This window comes from Lepisosteus oculatus, chromosome 8 (genome assembly GCF_040954835.1).
Source record: "Lepisosteus oculatus isolate fLepOcu1 chromosome 8, fLepOcu1.hap2, whole genome shotgun sequence".
NCBI lineage: Eukaryota > Metazoa > Chordata > Actinopteri > Semionotiformes > Lepisosteidae > Lepisosteus > Lepisosteus oculatus.
The window spans coordinates 35,009,102-35,033,157 of NC_090703.1; the positions used below are offsets into that span (position 1 = coordinate 35,009,102).

Sequence of the window (24,056 nt, forward strand, 5' to 3'; positions counted from 1 at the left end):
GAATAACATTTTAGATATTTTTACATTAAAAATATTTAAATACTGTGCAAAACTAATTGTAAACATTTATGTGACACCTATGTTTATTAATTCTGCAAGGGCAAGATGAATATCAACTGTAAATAAAGGCTTGGTACTTTTTTATGGAGTCTGGCTTTATTTAGCAATACAATTGAAATTTTATACCAAAAACCAGTCTTCATGTTATGCTCCAGCCACCTTAAATTTAACCACCCCTGGGACAAGCTGTCATGTATTTATATCATCTTCTGTTATACCATACACCATATCCTTATCTGTGTGCTATATTGCATTACAACCTGAAAGCCATCTGATATTCCTAACACTGATAAAACAGCCACTTTCAATTTGTACTGTAAGAGAAGTATGTTTCTGCTGTCTGCTTTTTTGTGAAAGGTTTTTTTTTGGGCTGGTGATAGAACACATTTTGGATTTTTTAAAAATCTTTAGGCAAAGGTTGGTTTGACCACATTTAAAAAGATTGATCTACCGAAAAACATACTTTTTAGTTTGAGTGATTTCTGAGCAAATAAGTATTATGGAATATTAAAATGTGAATAAAAGACTGTTAAATCCGTTAAAGCAGTTTTCTGCTGCTCAATGTGTTACGTTTTTGGTGCAAAATAACATATTATGAGTTTGAACTAGAAGAAACACATAATATAAAATGGTATAGTATTTTTGCCTTAAATGTATTCATCTTTTATGTGTTTAAAATTAATATAATTGTTCTTACAGTCACTTGGTTCCTGAGTTTGATTTAGGAGTGGGAACCTTGTTTGTGGAGTCTTGTTTGTTGTCCCAGTGTTGGGCAGGTTTACTCAAGGTCCCCCAACAACATTGATTCTTGTAATGAGTTGATGTAAGATTCAAGAAATCTAAAATAGGACATTGAAGAAACTATGTGATATATCATCACAGAATATATTATGCTTCCTGCATTAATTAAATCAGCACTCCTGAAGATGGCAAATCTGTTCTGACAGCTTTCCACCAGACAAGAAAGCATGCAGCTGCTGGACCTGTCACTGCTTTTACATTCAAAACCAGTGCAGTTCAAGATGCACGCCTCTGTAATTATTTTTTCACTGATTTATTACATGGCAGACATCTGTCATGATTTGGGCTCCTGATTATTAGGCTACTCTGCAAATCATTACTTTATCAAACAGTAGCTATGACTTGCCCCGGTGACTGACTTTTTTAACCCCCATAGTATTAGAAATAGTTTATTAATTTCAAATTTCTGATTTCTACAGTAACATCCCTTAGGCTAGAGCTTCAAAAGAGAAAAAGTTGTATTTTTGCTCAGAAGAAGAGATTCATACCAGATCTTTGATTCTTTATCTTTGTACAAAGCACTAGACTTATCGAGTAATACCTTAATTTAGAATGCAAGTTAGAACATCATCAGTAGTTTTCTTCCATCATGACTGTATTATTTTCTGAGTCATCCAGGACAATATACTACAGTGTATTCAATTGCTGTCTTGTCCCTTACAATTCATAGTGGGTTCCTATAACTAAAACAGTGTTTCAAATTTTAATCTATTATTTAAACAAGCTATGCATACAGCTCCTTTTGTACTAGTTACACAATTTGTTGCTGACCAATGAAAAGAGGACTTAAAGAAAGACTCAAACTGACAAGCAGACATTATTTTGTGACTGAAATCTGTACAATATACATTAAGTGAGTTTATACACCTGGGCTACTAATACTTTCTTAAATGCATTAAGACATAGCACATAGACATTGTTCTTTTGTCTGTTTTACTAAAACAAACATCCCCAGATCTTCCACTGAAGCAACTTTATTTCTTTGTAATAAAACTATAATGTTCTTTAAATGTCAATGTAATGGTGCATGTGTGAATATCTTCTTGCACTTGACTACTGATAGATAATGGTTATTGCAATATAACAACTCAAGTCAAGTCAGGTCTCAGATAACTTATCCTGATAACTTTAACTGGTGCAGGCTTTTATTTGTTGAAAATTATGGAACCTCATTCATATACATTAAGCAATAGAATGTGCAGGTTTGAAAAAATAGACCCTGCCCATCTAGGCATTGGTCATTGAGAGGGGATTCTGCAATGGCCTTTACTTAAGAAACTGGCACAGTGTTTTTTTTGTCAAGTTTAATGAGTAATTCAATTTTGTAACTAAGAACTGGGTTGGAGTAAAAGGATACATTTACCCAGCCTGAACAGAAATTTTGCACTTGAGGGAGGCCTGTTGCTTTTGTCAGCTTTATTTTGAAACCCCATGTGGAATTCTAAATATATTTTTTCTTTGACTCACAGGTTGCAGCCATGTTTCCCATTTTGCACTCAGGACTGTGTCTGACAGCTGGAGGGCCTGCAATGAGATGGTGGTCAGAATGAATTAGAATTATGCGTAATATTTGCTGCAGCGTCCGGAGTCACCACAACAGCTGAACTCAGCCAGAATCCAGTAATGATACCACACTTTGTGAGTACACACCTTCCCACTGACAGAAGATTCCATCAGGGTCCTAAGTGCCACAGAATTTCCTCAGCTTTCCATTATATGACAGGCTGTCTGCAAATAAGAAATAACTGTAGAAATTCACTCTTTTTTGTAACCATTTTTTTACAGGTGATGTTATAGAAAAGGCGTGTCATGCAAGATATTTCAACGTTTTAATAATTCTCTTAAGCTTTTTGGTAGGTTTTCCCCAAAGGAATTGCCAGAGCAAGTTTTCAGGAGGAGCTGTAGTTTTTTTCATTTCCCAATTCCGCTATGTCACATAGGAGGAAGAAAGGTTTTATTGGTTCTGGCTTTCCAGAAGCAAGGAAATACTGTTTATTTTTTAGATCTGTGTGTATCATAACTCTGACAGGAATTGAAAAATATTGTAAATGCTGTTGTAATTCCAAATCCTAGATAGATAGGTTTGATTGGCTATTCTGTGTCCTGTCCAAGGGGAGAGCAGTCCCATCTCAAGCTTCTGGGACAGGCTCTGACCATCACTAGGAAAAGAGGCTTTGGGGGACAAAGGGGGATGCATATTTAATATAAAATACCTTTGTGCTAAATTCCTCACAGTCCACGCAGAACACATCATTCTGACGTCTATTAAAAACAGCAGTTCAGTTTGTTTACAAATGCTGACTGACTGAGAAAGAGAATACTTATGCAAATCATTGACTTGCAACAGGCATTTTGTTGGATTGAAACAGAATACTATCATGGATTTTTATAAAAATGACTGTTTCATATACGGATTTCTCAGTGCCAGGGCGTTGGTAATATTTTGTTAAAATAATAAAAATACAGCAGTTTGCTAAGTCTGTATTTTTGTAATTTTATCAAATGTCTTTAAATATGCCAGTATATATAAGAATATCAATTTCTACATATCATTTTGGACCAGTTGACCTGTTTTGAAGTGTGATCCATTTTTTAGTTTGTACAGTACATCAGGATCTAAGCTTTATGTGGAAAAAACATCAAGAATGATTTTTCTATACAGAACAATCAGGAGACCCCTCAGTGTCCTCAAGTTTGAACTGAAGAGCCAGCTGTTGTGAAGCGGTAAGCTTTTTATCTGCTGTCGAAAGGAGGTGGGATCACAACTTAATTGGAAATGATTAGTCTCTGAAGGCACACTGGTGGCTTTGATTACAGTAGACTGGGCCTGGCACAAATGGCCTTGTGTAAAATGAGTCCTTTTATTAATTTTTTCTTAATAAAGAATACACGTAAAGCATTCCCACATGCTACACATCATTCAGAGAGCTAGGCATTGTCTCTGGGAAATTAAGAATCTGCAGGCAGTAGTCAGATCTTTGTACATCAACAGTGAGTGTGCCATTTCTCGGTACAAATATATCAGAGCTTTCCATTGGCTCTTATCAAAAAGGACATCAGCTATTTGAATGAGCTGCTTGGTGGCCCTGCCTGAACAGATAAAGGGCTTTATTTTAAATCATGCGCATAGGCAAGCTGACTGAACAAAGTAACAGTTTTAACAGAAAATATGCTACAGTAAAGTGGACTGTCCAGCTAGATGAAATACACGCTCTTGAATTAGTTGATTGTGTTGCTTGGATGTGGTATAAAACATACACAGGAAAAAAAGACTTCACCTTGTCTGACTTTTACTTTCCAAAGCATTATTTTATATTAATCTATATTTGTGCCTTCTTTGCATATTTCAAAAACACATAACACAAATTAAATCAAGAAAAAGCATTTCTGTCACTCAATAAACTGAAATGCTGCAGAAAAGAGTTGCATGTTGTGCTTGTGTTTTACACAAAAGAGAGGAATAAAAGCTCTACTTTTTCTGCTTATTCCTTAACAGAGCTTTTGGATAATTTTCTTCAGAGTAATGAAATCTTAGTGTAGATTAAATGCAAAGAAAACCTTCCCAGATAAATTCAAGCTCTTTTGTTGAAATTGCTTCTATTGTCACAAAATATATTGTCCTTCTTATGTTAAAACATGTATTTTGGTCCTTCTTTATCAGTGGAGACAGAGATGCTACTCAGTTTACTTTTTTGCATTTTGCACACACTGTACAAAAATTTATTTAAAATCAAATGTCTCAGACCAATAGCCAAAAACAGGTGATAAAAAATATGTTTAGTTATGGCAGCTTGACAAAAGCAGTATTTATAATGTGGGTGCATGTTGCTTAAATTAATTTTCAATCTGCTAAATGGGTTAGATTATTTTGTACTTGCATTTTGTTGCATATTTTACACTACATCCCAGATATGGTACCACCCTGTTAGAAAGATCAGCACAATTTGATGAAACTGGGTTTTTATATTTGCATGAGTAATTGCAGAGTAATTGTCTCCGAGTTTCATGACATTTTATCACAAGGCTGGTTAATTTGTTCAACACAATGAAACCCTAATCTCTGTTTCTTTATTAAGGTGTTATTTATAGACCTGTGGTATAGCTAAACCCTTTAACACCTTGAGTCATGATATACAGTAGGATGACGAGCATTTAAAAGACACTGTAAGGTTTCTCAGGAGAATTACATGATTATCATTTCAGGTTAAATTCCATGTTCATTTTTTTTTGGTTCTTAATAGGCATGTGCTGGCTGTTCATTTTTTTCATAAATCCTTAAATACAAATGGTTTAACACACAACTGGTATAATGTCACTGGAGATATAACTATACACACCACGACTATCACAGCTTAGGCAAAAAACCTAGATTTTCTATCTGGGACAAAGCCCTGAGGAATGGTAGAAGGCAGCGTAAGTTTGTCAAATTGTTTTCCCAGTGCTGTTATTAACACTAATGGGTTTTAGGTGGTGTTATTGCATTAAGGTTTCCTTTGTTGTATCATTGGCACTACTATAAGGCACTAAGTATAAGGCAATAATAATGCGAATAGCGTTATAAAGCAAGCATGTCTTTAGAATAATGTAATATTTATTTTCTAATGTCACAACATTCTTGCAGTTAATAACATGACATAACAGTATGTTTTAGACAAAACACATCCTGTTTAACTTGCCAACATACAACACCAACTAACTTCAATATAAAAGTCACATTTAAAACCACAGAACGCGATGATTTTATTTTCATTTCAAGTGATTTTTTATGTAATTTTGATAGTTTTGATAGTTAACTTGCAGTGAAGAGTTCATGATACATCACACACAAGCAGAGTAAGCTCATATGGAAAACTGCCTTTCAGCTCATGAGGAGATTATATCAGAATTGGCTGGAAAGCAAGACATTTTATTTCTGGGCATGAAATCTAGAATACTGCAAAATGGAAAAAAAGCTGAAAATGAAAAGTAGTTGGGAAAAATGTTTTTCCTATTTTTCCTATTAAAATCTTTGCTTCCCTTTTCTTTTTAGCAAAAGCAAAACAAGCCATTTAAGCAATATAAAAGTATCTAAGTATGTCAAAAACAATATCTGGAGCACTCCTATGTAAATCCTGCTCTATTTGTGACTAAAATAAATCAAAACACTTTAGAATTTTTTAATCCCAATTGAAGACCTGGTGTGTCCTTTAAAAACATCTTCCTGTTATACTGTATATTTCATCTCACTTTACAAGTAGTCATGCTTTCTACAAATTCTGATGCAGTGGTACAGTGGTTAACATTGCTGCCTTGCAGTGCTGGGGCCCTGGGTTCAATGCTGGACCTGGAGTGTTATCTGCATTGAGTTTGTATTTTCTCCACATGTTAGTGTGGGTTTTCTCCAGGTGCTTCCTCCCACAGTCCAAAGACATACCGGTAGGTTAATTGGCTTCTGGAAAGATTGGTTCTGGTGTGAGTGTGTACAGTATGTGTCTGTCTTTGTGTGTTGTGTGAGGCACGCACTTCTCTTCAAGTATGTACTCTACCTTGCACCCATTGCTTGCCTTTTAAGGCTCTGGCTCGACCATTAATCTGAATTGGATAGAGTGGATAGAAAATGGATAGAAGGATTAATGATTGTTTTAAAACAACAGTCTTTTCTTTGAATATAAGTATTTGTTCTGAACTAGCCTCTGTATGCTTGTGATAGGGAAAATTATGTGAGATTAGTCAGTCCAACAGCAACCCTTGTGAAAAAGATATTATTTGCAGCAATCTCGAAAATCAGAGAATACAAGGTAATTTTCAAAATATGTTGCCTAGTAAATTTACTCTCAACAAAATGAGAGAAATGATCAAATGTGGGGAAAATCTAGGAAACTGAAATTAAGGAGAAAAGTATAACTACATCCCTTTCTATATGCACACTCTAAAAGCCTTTTGTTTTTTAAAAAATACTACATTGTAGTGAAAATGTTCAGATCAGCTTTTACTTGGTGATATGCTTTTCAGTCTTTGAGGAACGATGGAATAAAATACCTGAACTGATTTGAAATGCAGAATCGGTGCTTTTGAAGATTGAAGATCAAATCTTTTAACTTTCTACTTAAAGTAAAGCTAAATACTTTTCTTCTAGCTTTCAAATGCATACAAATTCGTTACACACAACTGGAAGTGTTACATACTGTTAAATAAATAGACAATTAAGATGTATTCAGTAGACATTTATCTACAGTATTTATAAGCAATACTTAATGCACTATGTTCAAAGCAAAAACAAGCTTCCAAAATAGATACTAAAAATATTGTGATTTTAGAGATTACTTGGATTAGATGATAAACAAGATTAATTTAAGATTTCACATGAAAATCAGTGTTATGCTGAAAGAAATAGATGCTGAGAGCCTGAAATCCTTTTAGTAAAAGGAGTGCTTCTGTTTTTGCAAATGTTATGTTTGGTTGTGTTGTGTGCTGTTGAAAGATGGTTATTTTATTGAAGAATTGGGGGAAAAGAGTAGTCTTGGGTCAATGCCCTCAGATATAAACGTTTTATGAGTTTAGTATTGATTTTTCTCTGTATGTTGTGTTCAACATAGAAGGTAGATGAAATACATTTATATCTTAAAAAGCAATGTCATCAGAAAGATTTGAGATAATCCTAATACATTCTCTTCATTTTGGGATGCATGATTAAAAATGTAATATACAGTAGGTAAGATATTTTGTACATTACTATAAAATTAGACATACTGTTTTTTTTTTCTACAAAACATTAGGGAAAGCTTTTTAAACAAAGATTACAATCTAGGCCTTACATATGGGATTACATCACATAATATATCGAAAGAAAAACATGCATATGTTTGCATTTTACTTGAGTTGAGTAACTTTGAGATTTACCTCAGACTTGTATTTGTTTCAATCTCTTCTTAAAAAGATAATTTCAAAGATATTCATATAAGTCTTTCTTGTTGCTTCCAATTGCTTCATTGAGCAGATCATCAGTGGCTATAACTGCAGAAAGCTTCTCTGACTGTGAATATCGATCATCTGTGGTTTGAATTTTACAGACACTAGGACCCAGCAGCCAGCTCTGCCAGCCAAGCAGAGCTCTCCAGGCTGTAGCTCAGACAAAGGCAGTGTGAGATTGTCTCTCTATCCTGCAGCATCCACACCCTCGCAGCACAAGACACGGGGTGAGTACTTACACAAGAAAAGCAAATAAGATGATATGGAATACATGTAAATCTCAAGCTACTACGTACTTATGGTCATATGACTCACAGAAATATTTATTTATTAACTACTGCAAATCTGTCTGTGAGATATTCTAAACCTTAAGAAAAAGAATTACTTAATGAATGCATCTCGTTGGGAGTGGAAGCAGGTGGTTGGAAAATATATGGACACCTTTTCGTATTGCCAAAGGAAATATTTTATTTGCTGTGTTTGCTCTTTCAATACACATAGTGCTTTTTTAAACAAGAAATTTAAGTAAAATAGCTGAAGCTCTGAAACTTTTAAAATTACCCTTGCTATAGTCTGTGGTTAAACACAGCAATAATCATAAGTCGTGCCTTTAATCTGAAAGTCTTGGTTGTGTGCTGATTGTAAGACAGTGATTTTCTATTGTGCATGGCTACAGTAGCTTCCTCTGCCTCAAATGCTGTGAATGCTCTGTTAAAGCCAAGGTGTCATTTTGATGTAACGAATGTGTCAGTGTTAAACTAAATATCCTGTTCTGCTCTGATTCAGTACTTGTCCTTCATATTACTGTAGTTTAAAATATTCTAGTTGCTCAAAAGAAGCAACCTTCTGTCTTCTGTTAAACAATGGGATACTAGCTTCCTAGGGTAATGTCAAAGTGATTTACCTCTTTCTATAGGAGCAGATGGGGTTTATACTGTTGACCACTGGAGAATACACCACATTCCCTTTGCTACAATATATGTTGTAAAATAGCCCACAGAACTTAGTAAAGGGTTTTGTAGTTGAAATCTTGCTGCTTCATCATATCAATGGAAACCATCCTCTACTGTATGCTAATGTATTTTCCTAAAAAAGCTCCAAATATGATTTTGACTAAATTGGTATTATGGCAACTTATTACTTACAGAAACAAGAGATACCTTTTGAGAGAAAACCAAACCAGTGCTTCCAAACTGGCAATGTCTGAGTGTTTTTTCCTTGGAATGAGCTATGGAGCTTTGTGTGGCTCACAGGGCTTTATGAAGAGTGAGGTGTGTGTGAAGCAATGGGATTAAGCACACAAATTAAGATGCAACACCAATGCAAGATATAAAACCATCCCTATTTAAATGATGTTACATTTCAGAGAATGGCTTGGGATTCACAAAGTGATAGTAAATCTTTTAAGAACTGGGTTCAAATCAGGTCACAAAGGCCATCCAAGCTGTAATGTGCTTGGCAAGCTGTAACACTACACATTTTGGCTGACATTTCTTTGTTTAAACCAAATGGTCAGTGATATAAGGTCAGGACTGAGCTGAGCTGAAGGGTTTTAATGGAAAAAGCGTGACCAATCCCTATCTTTATCCAGTGGATTTGGCCTGGCCTTTTATGATCTGCATGTGTTAAAGACAGCATCCAAGTAACACAAAGATGAACAGTGAAAGCAAAATCATGTGAAGATTCATATGAAGATAATTTTCTATTGCTCAATATACAGTTTTTAGAATCAAGGTATTCAGTAATCAATCTTAGCTGTTTTGGCTGCAAATATATTGTTATATAAATCAGTTTCATTGGTTGTGCACACCAAACTCTATATTATAAGGCTGAGCTCTTAATTTAATTGAGGGGACATGGACAGCGCATGGTAATCTAATTGTGTTCTAAAAATAGATAAAAAGTGAACAGTTTCTTTCTGTGTCGTGTGAAACTGGTATTTTTGTTGGGAGTGTACTGATGTACTGATGATGTGATAAATAAATTTAAGATGCTTTGTCAACTGTGGACAGAATGAATTCCCCCTTCCTAACTCTAACTACAGATCCATATTGGAGTCATTTATTTCAACAGCCTTATGAATCATGTGACTTTCATCCAACATTTGTCAGTGTATTCTTAGTACCTGTTTACCTTTTTACTAATAATGATTGCATTATCTCATTGTTAGTCAGAATAAATGTTGAATAAATGGCTAATGCTAGTATTATAAACAAAGCTGTGAATAATTAAATATGGTAAACTACCATATAGGAGGATAGGCCTATCATTGGGTCTGATCAGTTGTTCTAAACCATCTGGTCAAATCAATCACCTAAACTCAGATAGATTAATCTCATTGTTCTCATATCACAAACATTTACAACATATAAGTAGTATTATTTAATCTACTATATCTAATAAACCAGGACAGTGAAAAGCAGAGCCTTTGTACAGAGTGCTTTAATCACAATTAGCACTATTTCAAAAATCTTGACAATGCAAACACTGCAGGACTTGTCAGGAGACAAACCTCTTACTTTCCATTTATTAACCCCCTTGAGAGAAATGTAATGACAGCTTCCACTCTGAGCTCATCCATATTGCTGCTGTGTGACGTTTTGGTGTCAGCTGTGTCCTCTCAGGTCTTTGCCAGCCCATGTTTTAAAGATTTATCCCATGGTAGTGTTGCGCATTGATCTATATTAATAAGTAACAGAGAGCTATGTAGTTGGTTCCTTTTCCATAAACCTACCTATATGGCACACAATGGGAATATCATCATTATACCCTGGGTAATCAAAAGCATGTAGGTTCCCCCTGGTCCATTACATTTACTTCATAATGTGATGACATAATGTGAGCTTCTGCCACATCCCCAATGGGAAAAATGAAACTCTCTAAAAAATGCTTCAGTTCTGTCTGGAGAAGCTTTGAGTTTTGCCATTTATGTGGTGGGGGAAGGGTAAAGAGAATAACCATTTTCCATTGCCCTGCCATGGACTAGTGGTTATCATTAAATTAAGACAAATCATTGGAGGAAGGGCTATGATGTTAAATACCATTTAATAAAATAATAGAATTCCATCTGCTTTTTTTAAAGCTCTTATAAGACCAAAGTAATGCTGGCTGGTTCTTTGTATTTCAGACATTAGCTTACTAATTGTAAATAATTTCGTAGGTATGATGATAATTAATGGTTTCAGGTTACACATATTGTAACATTACAGTCTCATATTCAAAATGTCAAGAGGATGCTCCTTTTCACATTGCCTAACAATGACCTTGTCTCTCCTTAACAAAAACACATAAATTAGTAACTTCCCTTGGAATTAATTAATACAATGTTATTTTTTTCAAAATAATGCTATTAGTTATCATGATCAACGACTAAATCTAAGACAGTTCTTCATGTACAACCTTCTATATTAGGTTCATTGCATTGCAATGTCTTTAAATTTAGAACAGATTGTTTGATGACTTTATAAGACACAGAAAGAACATCCTGTGCTTATCTAGTGCTCATTTATTGTTTAAAAACTGGAGTTTTGGGATAATGCATTGCTTTGATAAGCATGCAAGGCTCTGGGTAAGTGTTTTTTAAAATACTATTATAACATTTCTCATTGTGCTTTAGTTTAGTATAGTTTTAATTTGGATTATAAGCAACAAAGCTTTTTGATGAAGATTAAGTTAATAGTTGGCTTACTTTGTATTATATGTATATAGGGCCTTGGAATGTATAGTATGAGATGTGCTAAGTTAAAGCTAATGTTATTGATAACCATAAAATAATAGAATCTGATCACTTTGTTAATGTAATTACATTCTTTAGTTAATACAGAGCGTAAATGTCTGTTGTCAGCTGTAACAAAATCTGAATTCACTTCATATGTTCTAGTCTGGTTAATTTAGGCCAGCTGTTTTTCATATAATTTTTTTTTCAATTCTGTTCCTTTTCTTTATTTTACAATGCTTTGCTATAGAAAATATATATAAAAAAAAAAATTATAAGTATGCAAGTAATTAGTCAGGATTCATTATTTTTTACTGTGACAATTTACATACCATTGGGAACTTAAGATATACTGTTTGGGTACTATCTGTGTTTGATCTCCTCCTACCTGTATGATTATGAAACATTTATTATATTTGGTTTAAACTAAGTTTTTGTGTTTGAAAAATGTATTATACTTTGGATAGTTAAGTACATACATGGAAGCTGTAGAATGCTGGTAGAAACAGTGGATTTCTTGTCTTATCAAACACAATATAGTTAGTAATTTAAGACTGTGACACTGATACTGGAAATAACTTCCTTGTGAAGTGTTATTAGGGGTTTCTTGCAAATGTCCTATTTTTATCTTTTGCTTTAGTAAGTAAGATTTTTGTAATTCTATCAATGCGAGCAGGTGCTTTCTCTTTTCAGGCAGAATACTGGCCCTCGACTTTGCTTGAAGTATTTATGTACAGTAAGAAAGATGCAGTACTTCGATGAATAGAACTAGGGGTTCTCACAAATATTGTTTCAACGGGTACAGTATCTTTCACTCTCTCTGCACAAGAGACAATGAACATTTGAACAGAACTGAGACTTTTAAGGTTGATTCATTTCATGAAGACTTGTTAAAGAGTTTTTTTCCATTGCATAGCCAATGAAAGAATCATTGAGCAAATAAAACACTCAGAGACAACTCAACAAAGCTGTTATAGATATTTTTTCTGAAATTCTTAGTTTACATTGATTTGCTCATTCCAGAATTGATATTGGTCCTTAAAGTACTGACAGTATAATAGACAGGTCTACTGTATCTAAAAAAATATATAAATGAATGTAAGACAATCACTTGAAAAAGGATCTATGAATGAAATAAACGTTTTAGGCTAATCCTTTGATTATTCAAAGTGCCAGAGCAAAGTACAGTGGGAGCTCCATCACAGACAATGCCTGAGCAGACATTCCCTGGAACACATCTTTTTTTGTAAAGAAAAGGGGCTTGATTTTCAATTGAAGAACTGTTTGTATTTAAAAGGAGCAGATGTTTGTGAAGGGTTTCTTTGGCACTGACACTGTTCAACGCAGAACTTTGTTCAGCCTGTATGCAGAGCTTACTTTGCTCTTTGGGTGAAAGAAAAATACAAGATTTTACAAAAGAATTATTCTAACTCTTTGATATTCATATGTTTCTGACTTTTTTAAGTTTGTGACTCACAGGGCATAATATCATTTTATCAGAAATAATAACCTGTCTTAAAAAAACACTTGCAAACACCTCTCAGAATACATTATTTGATACTGTAGATTTAATGTATTTATTTCTCCTTACTGTCAGTTTTTCGGAATATGATGATGATTTATCTAATGCACAATACTGTGGTTTTTGGGGCTATTGCATCTTAGATCATGGGTTCTGGGATTGATTCTGGACTTAAGCACCTGTGAAGTCTCCCCATGTGTTGTTGTCGGATGTGGAGTTCTCTCCACGTTCACATTTGTTTTCTATAAATGTTCCACTTTCTTCCTTGTTCAGCTATTCTCTTTCTATACAGTATATCCTTATGGACAGGTACCCCACTTGTGCTCTCAAACCCTTCTTGGGAATGTTCTTCTAGGATAGGTATTAGGTCATTGTGACCCTTACCAGCCATTATTTATTATTTAATTTTTTAAATGATGGTGATGAGTACTGTACAGTATGTGCAATAGACCACATAATTCAGATAAACATTATAAGTGATGTTCTATAATTAAATCAAGAATTCACATGCTAAAAAAGAGTGGTTATAAGGAAACATTTTAATTTTATCCACTTAGACTGGGAAAACAACAGGTGTATAAGCAGCTGAGACTGAAATACATTAAAGCTGCTTTCTTATTCAGTTTGCCAAAACACCCACTAGAGGGAATGTCTGTATTGATTCAGTCTTTTCAAAGAGCCATGATAGAGTGAAGAAAACAAAGGTGTGAGAACCATTAGGGAACTATGATCATAATATAGCATGCTTTAAAAGAAAGATTTATAATTTCAGGAAGGGCCATGATGGAATGAGATTAGGAGAAATAGAATGGTATAAGAACATAGATCAATAAAGAATGAACGACAGCCCAAAAATACTCAGCTTCAAGCACAAAAAAGATAATTCCCAAAAGTAAATAAAAGTGTAGATTTCAGATACTCCCAGACATAATGAATCAATTCATACAAATATAAGGAGAAAGAAAATGCTTTAAAGAGTAAGAAAAAAAAACAGCCAAAGAGAGTACAGTGAGTTGGCAGTAAAAAGGATATTCATACTAAATATTAAAATACTATAGTATGTTTTTCATGAAATGTTTATGAAATAACTTGATTTTCAGAGAAAATAGTGGGACTAATATTTTATTTTTTTAATTAGATGAAAGGGAAATGATTAGTCTTTTAAATTAGTGTTTACCAAGAAAGACATTTACTGCAATTCTCAAACTAAGAGAAGACAAAGTTCACTATTAAATAATATTAGCACAATTACTATAGGCACTAGAGGTGGGTCATCTTTATGGAAATAGAATTGTGGGGGGTAGCTAAAATGGAGTGAGAAAAGGTAGGTCTTACGTAGGACTAAATCAATTCATTGGATATGGTATGTTAACTGTATATTTTTAGAATAATGTTCTTTATAACAGTATAAAACATAATATTATAATATAGTATAATAAATGTAATGCATATTTCTGGATTGAGAACTACTTACAGTAAATTGGGGTAATGTAGTTAAGATCTGAATCAGAATTCTGAATTATGACAATTGCTCTTCGTAATTCATATCAATGATCTAGATTAATATACAGCACATGGGGTGGAGCGGTGGCTTTGTGGCTAAGGATCTGTGCCTGTGGCTGGAAAGTTGCTGGTTCAAATCCCATGGCTGGCAGAGGAATCCTACTCTGTTGGGCCCCTGAGCAAGGCCCTTAACCCCAACTGCTCCAGGGGTGCTGTACAATGGCAGACCCTGCGCTCTGACCCAAGCTTCTCTCCCTGTCTGTCTTCATGGAGAAAAAAAGCTGGGGTATGCAAAAAGACAAATTCCTAATGCAAGAAACTGTATTGGGCTAATAAAGAAACATTATTATTATTCTAATTAGCAACCCAACAGTAAAAAAGTAGCCTTTTCTCTTCTCTATAATGTATCAATGTCTTGATTAGATCCATTTATTTCAGTCCAGTCAGTGACCAAGTTGTCTGCTTCTTTTCCATATTTCCTCAGCTCTCCAAACCCCACCACAGACATTCCACAACTTGTGTGTCACTATGGAGCTAGACTTCGGACACTTTGATGAAAGAGACAAGACCTCCAGGACCACAAAGGGGGCCCGCATGAACGGGCTGCCCAGCCCCACGCACAGCGCTCACTGCAGCTTCTACCGCACTCGCACCTTGCAGGCTCTAACCAATGAGAAGAAAGCCAAGAAAGTGCGTTTCTATCGCAACGGCGACCGGTACTTCAAGGGTATCGTTTATGCCGTTGCTACTGACCGCTTCCGCACCTTCGACGCCCTGCTAGCAGACCTCACCCGCTCTCTCTCTGACCACATCAACCTGCCACAGGGGGTGCGCTTCATCTTCACCATCGACGGATCTCGCAAGATCACCTCCATGGACGAGCTGGAGGAGGGTAAGCTTCGGGGAATGGGGAATGGAGAACAGCATTCACATCACACATTTTCAATTCATCCCCTTAAAAACTCCAAATCCATGAGATGTGATTCCTCATACTGTGTATCTTCACACATATCTATCCCTACCCTTAATCATCAACCTAACCTTGACAGACACTGAATGTGCAGCAGTGTTTATCTTAAGGGAATGGTATCCTGCAAGGAGATTGTTGCAGTTACATCCCAGTTACAGTTGTTAACAGAAAAATTCTGCATAAGACAATGTTATGTAAAAATGTAATAAAAAAAGGTTGAGTCTTTTATTTCTGTGTAAACCCTAGCTTTATTTCAGCTACTATAGTTTTCTCTGTAGTTTTTCATGGCAGGAATTCCCACATTTATATTCAACTATGGCTTACATTAAAATAAAATTAAAATTGTATTTATTGCCTGCTTTAATCTAAAAATATAACAGTGTTATGGCAGAGTTGTTAGACACTTTGATGCAAGCTTTTACCAGTGCCCTTTTCTTGCCATAGAAACAAGTACTTATATTTTGAAAAAGAGTAAATCTAGAAATCAGTATCATTTACAGGATTGTTACTAATATAGCAGCAGTCTTACAGGTAATTTATTCAGTGGTCTTTCTTTAAAAGAAAAAAGACAATTGATTTAATTAGTTTTCGGATTGAGCATGGTAGTAGCTGCTATTTCAATTTTCACGCCAACCCGTGCAGAGCTTATAAAGGAAGACTTTAGGTCTGCGGTTCTCAAATGCACCACAAATGTGCCAATAGTGGCACAAAGTGAAGCATATGGCCAGGTCTTCTGTTCAGTGAGTGGTAGAAAAGTTTTCCATTCTCAGCTTTTGAACCATAGCCTCCACCTTTGAAAAAGCTGAGCGCTCACTTTTGTACCAACCTCACCAACGGGTTGTCTATAAAAACAAAACCTGGCCGTGTTTCAGAAGTTAAAGGGGGTAATACAGCTACAGAAAAAATGCACTCTAACTTCAATATGTTTAAATGCCAGAAACATTAATCCCAAAGTATTAGACTTTGGAATTTATGTGAATGCAGAGGTTTATGGCATTATCAGCATTACAGGAATTAGACAAAATTTGGTGGATGGTGTTGAAAGAGAGATAAACTGTTCAGGAAAGACAGAGGGGGAGTGGTCCTCATTTGACTATTGATAACATTTCCAACAAAAACATTGCTTTGCTGCTGCATCACACACACCTATATGTGTGAACTGCTTAAAGGCAGGATAATAGAAAAAACTCAATCAGAGTTACAATGTAGGGATGTTGTGTAGCATAATTCATTTCCTCACTGAAATGACATTGCACCTTTCTGAAATAATGTGCTGACTTTCAACAAATTAGTGTTATAGTCTGGGCAGATGAGAAAATATTTTAAGGTAAAAAAAATACCTGAGTAAATTCCTGTCTATGATTAAATGAATATAATTTAAGATGTTAGTGCATAAATGAGATTTCTTGCTCATGAGAATATTTGCATATGTATTAATAAAAGACATCTACAGTATCTTTCTATTAGGAGGCACTGAACAAAGAATAAAACGTCAGAGTAACTATGCATTTCTGGTCTTGCAGCAACAGCAACACATTGAAAAGCTTAGTGACTGCAAATGTTTTTTTGAATGTGCAGGTAATACTTAAATACCGCATATCTACACACTATTATAATTTTCCTTTTAATAGTAGCCACTATTACTGAGAAATCATATATTAGCAGCTTTTATATTTTATTGATTCTCTTCTAAGCAGTGCTTTGCAAACGTATTCAGACCTTTTCTACGGTATTCCATTTTTTGATATTCCAAAGTAAATGCATATACATATTTAAACTTTATTCAAAGGCTGAAATTTTTCAAAATGAAGGCTTTTACAGGTGAATTAGGTTACAATAAATACCAGCAAAACTGTGGCAAAGTGTATACTTGAACAGTATACAGTATGGGTGTGTGCATGTCTGTGGTTGTGTCTGTCTGCACCACGATAGACTGGCGTCCTGTCCACAGTGTCCCCTGCCTTGTGCCAGTTGCTTGCCAGGATAGGCTCCTCCAGGAGCCTGAGTTGTAAGAGTGGTTAGAAAATGGATGTATGGATGTATGGATCTAATATCTAGTATCTAGTATCTAGTTTGTTAGTATCTAATACTTTGCTCCATCTGTTTCCACGAGTCTTGATAAGCTTCCCACTCCCTGCTCACAATATAAAACAATTACATAATGCTGCCACCACCAAGGTTGACAGAAAAGATGGTGTTGACTGAGTGATGCACTAGGCCAAAAGGCCTAGGTTTTGACTTGTCTGACCAATTGTTCTAATGTGGGATTTGAGATATTTTTAATTTCAATCCCATACAGTATAAACCTCCTTCGTGGAATGCCTGGGATATTGTTGCCCCATGAACCTTTTCAGCCATCTCAGGTAATTCTGGCACCTCATTTAATTTAGGTGTACCACAGTAAACGGTTTGCGTACTTATGCAATCAAGACTTTTACATTTTATTTATTTTTATTTTTTTGCTTTGAATATGTGGGGTAGATTGTACAGCATATCAAAATATACATTTCTACTTCAAAATGACGTCAAGCTTTAAAATAACACTATATTAACACTGCTCAAGAGTTTGAATATGTTTTCAAGGTGCAGTATGTTATCCCAGTTATATGTACCTACCACTAACTCTCAGTAAAATGCAAAAATAATTCAGACTTTTACAACTACCGTTTGCCCAAAGACTAATTAAGCAACATGTTTCAATTGAGCTTTTGATGAGTTCAAAACTGGAGTCCAGCTTGACTGAGTCATTCACCTGCTTGAGTCATTTTAAGAATACTGCATAGGTTTTTGGGAACGGGTGGTGAAATGATATTTTTTTTGTTCTTTCTTGATAGAAAAAAATAGATGAATACAATTTGGTTCACAAGCAAAGACTGAAGGCTGCCAGCCAGAATTGAATAGCCACCAGCTTTCTACACAATTGGCTTTGTGTCTAAAAGTGTTGATTTGAGTAACAAATTGTGGTAGATTAAATAAAGGGTCAGATTTTTTTCCTTTATTTTAAAAGGCATGTAACTTGAGAAGAAATTCTCATTTATAACAAAACACAGTACATATTTTCTTATGGTACTTTATTGAATTATTCTTTCATAATCACATGGGTTCAGTAATCTGTAAATGAATCTATGTAGAAGTTATTCCAACACAAACATACAAGTTAATCTTAAATGGTGGCTTTAAATTATACTTAGCCCCACAAAAGCTTGTAGATATTACTCTATCAGGTTATTAGTAATTAGATTATTAGATTCACATAGAATGATATAAATCATTATTATATCAGTTATTTGATTCAAACAGAGTGATATAGATAGACAGATAGATAATACTTTATTAATCCCGTAGGGAAATTGATGAAATTGATATAAATGATGTGATAACATTTCAACATGCCCTTAAGCTTTCATTATCAGTGCAGCACATGATGAAGGTACCACCCACCCACAAAATTCCATTGTCTGTATTTTGTTGAAAGTGAATAGAGAACTTTGACCTATTTTGTATTTCTGTGTAGAGAACGAAAACATTTTTTTTAAATCAAAATAATTGTTCACCCACAAAAATGTTGCACTTTCATTCCCTTATAGCAAAGTTAAAATCAATAGCTTTTTCTTTGCACCCACTCCCACAGATACTGTACAACCGAAATACACCCAGCTGGATGGAATGTTATCACGTGAAGTATTGCTGGTGGCATGTTTTGAAGAATTCCCTGATCTCTGTGGTAGAATCTTAGAATCCTGATTCAAGGCCTAAATGGTTCCTGTGATCTCACTATCTAATACTGCTGTCTGGATTTAAGGAATTCTTTATGATTATGATTACATGAGCCTACTCCTGTTTTTAAGAGGTCTGTAGCACTGATGCTAATAAATGTAGATATTTTATATACTTTTTATTTAACTTAATTTTTCATTTAATTTAACTCATTTAGCATGTTTGCAAGACAAAAAGATAAATAAAGACCTTCTTATAGAATGAAATTGATAAGGAAAAAGCAAATAATGCTCTCATCCAAAATATAAATTCAAAATATCTCCTGAATTCTAAAATTCTAAATTCTAAAATTGATAATGTGACATGCCCAAGGTATACCAATCTTGTGTAAGTCTGCTTCTGAAGGCACCCTTGGAATGTGCTGTTCTGAGCTTCTTAGACAAGAGTCTGTGTGGAATTAAGCTTGATCACCCAATTTAGCACGTTAAGCAGCACTCTTCTCATCACCCCCCATCAAATTTCCTCTTTCACATCAGCCTGCATGTCACCCATGCCCATCAAGGACACTCCTGTTTCATAACAGCCATTTAAGGCTGAATACATGAGAACCCATTTATGAACTCATCATGCCCAGCGTGGTACAGACAAAGGATGGGGAATAAAGAAAGGAGTTAATTATACCAAAAAGAAGAGCAGCTGAGGAAAAAAGCCCCCCACCCTTGTCTTTTTATCCTTTTTGTAAGCAGCTCAAAAGGAAGAGATGATCACCTCATTTTGATCAAATTAGCACTGATTTAACTCTTTGTTGCTTTTCTATAATCTACCCCTTTGGGTCCTTCTGCCATTGGAAATTATTTTAAAATAACCACTGATCCATCTAATGAATAAGCATTTTATACTGCATGCTGGTGGAAAACAGTTTCAAAAAGGCAACAGATAAAATGTGGAGGGACTAGCGGCATCCACTAAGGAGAAGCAAGTATCCGAAAAGAGTCAGATGCTGATAAACATAAGTGAAAATTAGTTCTATAGGGACATGGAGCATTGAAAAGGATTTAAGACACACACAAGCTGAAGACATGCATGAGTTATTCATTTCAATCCAATAGTACTATGCAGAAATTCAATCTGGCTTTTAACAATTCCATATTTGCTTTTCTGTGCTGGTTTAAAGATACAGATGATATAGATGAAAATATTCATGAATCCAGGCATCAGAATTCCTGCTCATCAAGGTCTTCATTTTTTTTCCTTTTTCTTTGTCAGTGCTTTAAAAATGCCATTAAATGTTATCAAATGCTTAAAATAAGGAATGATAATATAAGATGGTATCAATTTAATTGGTTTCAGACAAATGGAAAGCAGCAATTGTGGCAGGGATGCAAAAAATGTATTCCTTTTTGTGCTGTACCAGCATACACCCACCATCCTCTGCTGAAAAAAAAGTAATCCTGCCTGCCAATAACAAGCACCTCCTGTGGCAGATAATTACTTAAAAAGAACTGCAATAAAAAACTCAAATGTTGCAAGCTTCCAAGAGAGATACAAACTAAAGCTCCTTAATTTTGTGTGATTAATTAGAGACTCTTATAAGATGTCTGTCACTCATAAACAATTCAACTTCCCACAGTCAATGTCACTCTTTAAGCCTCTCTATGCTGCCCACTGAAATAACAATACTTCACTTTCTAAGCCTTTAATCTAGAGACAAAAATCAAAACTGTCTTTAGCTGTTATGCTCCATGATTCTTGATAGCACCATTGATCCTCTAGTCCTACACCTGTACTACTAAGAATTTATATCCAGAAAATGAATGATTTTCATCTAGTATCCACATTAATGTCTGAACAGATTTAGTAATGGTCTTTCTGGGAGTAATATGTTTTTATATGTTTTTAGATCTTACATGCTTTTTCAATATATCCTATTGAACATTTTTTTCTCCAGTGATAGAGTTCTTTTACAATGTACCACCACTTAAAGCTAAATGGAGACTGTAAGAAAATAACCCTCCCCAGCTTAACACAAGGAGACTTTGCCAGAGACTAAGTAAAGAGCTTTGAAAATCATCTTTAATTGAACCAAACATTCCTCCCTAATGCAGTATTTAATATCTCTTCAGTTCTGTGTTAGAAAATAAAAGGAGCTCATAAGAAATATATTTGTCTTTATCTTTTTGTCTTGTAAACATTGTAAGTTAGTCAAATTAAATGAAAAAATAAGTTAAATTAAAAGTATATAAAATATCTACATTTATAATAACAGTGAAGTCTTCGGATAAAAAACTTTCTTTGGATGTTTGCCTATTAGCGGTTTTCTTGTTAACCTGCTCATTTTAGAAATGAATGTGCTCCTGAGATATTGTGAAGCTGTGAACGGAGAGCTGTTGGCAGAACAAGGTCTTAAGAGACAGTAATCTTGAAAGGTGACCTCCTAAATATAGAAGTGGTGGCAAACTTATAAATGGAGTCATTGACAAGGTTGAACTAGAAAAATATGTCAAAGCTTGAAGCCATACAGTATTAAATCTTGCTGCTCTCTTTTTTAAAACAGCCAAATACAATTTTTGGAGGTCATAGTAAACCATTTTTAAGTATTCTAAGTAGGGCATGGTTACTGTAAAACTGAACCCTTAACTTGAAAGTGAACATTTGCTTGCTGGAAATGAAGAAACTTTTAGTTTAAGGGATTAAACAGCTAAAAAATAAAGCCTCTTTGATGGGATAATTCACACTAAATCCTCACCAAGGTTTTTTGTTGCTGTTGGAATAAATGTACTTTAACTCTTGAATTTGACATTGGTTTGCTGAGAAATTACTTTATCTGACAGGAATACATACACAGTTGTTAACCATCTTAGGATTTACAGTACATGGCATTTGCATGACAGAAGAAATAGTAAAACTAAACATTTTTAATTTTCATTTAGATAAAACATGATTATTTCATTCCTGGGGGAAATAATCTTTAAAATTCTACATCTACCCCACTTTTTACAAGACTTAAGAGTTCAGTGATTCTCAGATCCAGAAAACGAACCTCAAAGTGATAGAAAAGAGGTACAATAACAAACCTCTGATCCTTTAAATAAACTCTAAATCCTAAAAAAAACCCAAATAAACTTCTACCATCACGGGTTCGGATGCCTCACATACATTCAAATTTCAATATCCATTTTTAATTTTTCTGAATCTTAACGTTACATCCTTTTTGCAAAAATGCATTTTCTAGTACATAATCCTGCGCAAATTCATCAACAGTAGTAATATGAAATACTAATAAAGGAAAACAAAATATGGTTCGAGATGCAGGTATACCACTAATGCTAATTTGTAAGAAATAATACATACAGTACCAATTCCTAATAATACACAGTTTGCTAAATAATAAGAGAATAGCTTCTCTCAATGCAATAACTTTAACCTAAACTACACAGTAGTGTTGAAATCTCCAGAGAGTAAGTACACGTTTGTTCACTGAATGCAGTGTTGTTGGTTTTATCATAGAGCCTTGAGGGTTTACTATGTAAGGAAATTAAACCAAGTTCCCAACTGACCATTTTAACACAACAAACTACTGTACAGCCTGTATGCTTTTACTTCAAACATTCCTGAAATATCTCCTCTGGCACTAAACTAATAAAACCAAGCAATGTTACATGCCAGTGGCTCCTGTTTCGCAAGCACAATAAAATCAACAATATGATGGTGATCAACTATATAATTCTGTGATTTAGATTCGAACATATATACTGTATCAGATTGAGCAACTTCTTATATCTTCAAGTCTAAGATTCAGCTTATACCTTTCATGAAATAAAATCTCAACACTCTTTTTTTCTGTCCTTTAAATAAGAGAACAGGAATAGCACAGTATTGTGAGTCAGAGACAAAAGCTGCAGATACAAAAATATAATAACTCTTAATACACGGTGGTGTACAAGCAGTGACAAATATTATTTGTACAGTTTCGCACGTCAAGATATAATTAAGTTTCCAGCAGCTTAAAAAGTAGTGAGACAGAAAGTCCCTTCATTCCTGTTGCTTGGCTTTTTGCTCAATTATTTTTTGACAAAAGCATTACCACCTTATAGCATCATACTGTATGTAAGAAGTTAATCACAGTTGTGTCTAGTCAGTTCTTACAAAGAAGAATATAAGGAAAACCAGGTAACTACTGTAAGTGGTGCTGGTGGACCAGTAAGTGGCATGCTTTCTTCTTGACCAGAATTAACAAATCAATAATGTAGTATATTAATTTGTGACAATGTGCTCTTGAAGATGCCATGTTTCAGATGAAACATTAAACTGAGACGCTACCCTCTGTACCCGGTCATTAAAGAACCCATGGCACTCTTAGTAAGAATAAGAGTGATATGCCTGCTGTCCTGCATAATGTCTCATTGCTCTACCTGATCTATTCTCTGTTGGAGCTTTTGGATCACCTACTATAGTAGGGTGCTGCACTTGACAGGTTGTTGAAGTGGGTCTACTTCTATATGTCGAATTCACCTAGATTTCACTCTCTCCAGGGTAAGCTTAGGAAACACAGAACAACAGAACATTTCATAACGTGTATAGATGTGTGTCAGCAGATTTGTTCAGAGGAATATGTTAGCTTGATTGTTGTTTGGAAGTGCTGTCCACTTACAGAAATATTTCATCATGAAACAGCTGAGCCATCCCTCTTCTGCTGTAAAGTGAAAGATTAGGAGAGAGAAATGTGCGTTTGTGTTGAGACTTGATTGGAAATAAATAGGTTCAAATCTTTTTTGAAATGAGCAACATTTCATTTGTTATTGTCTAAACCACAAGGAAAT

General features: G+C 34.7%; 1 protein-coding gene across 1 annotated transcript in view; it reads left to right on the forward strand.

The window, feature by feature from the left end:
• The first annotated feature begins 7,957 nt into the window (after window positions 1-7,957).
• LOC102692282 (neuronal migration protein doublecortin) overlaps window positions 7,958-24,056 on the forward strand; it is an 82,486-nt gene continuing 66,387 nt past the window's right edge. The window contains exons 1-2 of the mRNA XM_006632623.3: window positions 7,958-8,036; window positions 15,034-15,441. Coding sequence (XP_006632686.2) covers window positions 15,078-15,441 — 364 coding nt within the window. The 5' untranslated portion in view covers window positions 7,958-8,036; window positions 15,034-15,077. The remainder of the gene's footprint in view (window positions 8,037-15,033; window positions 15,442-24,056) is intronic.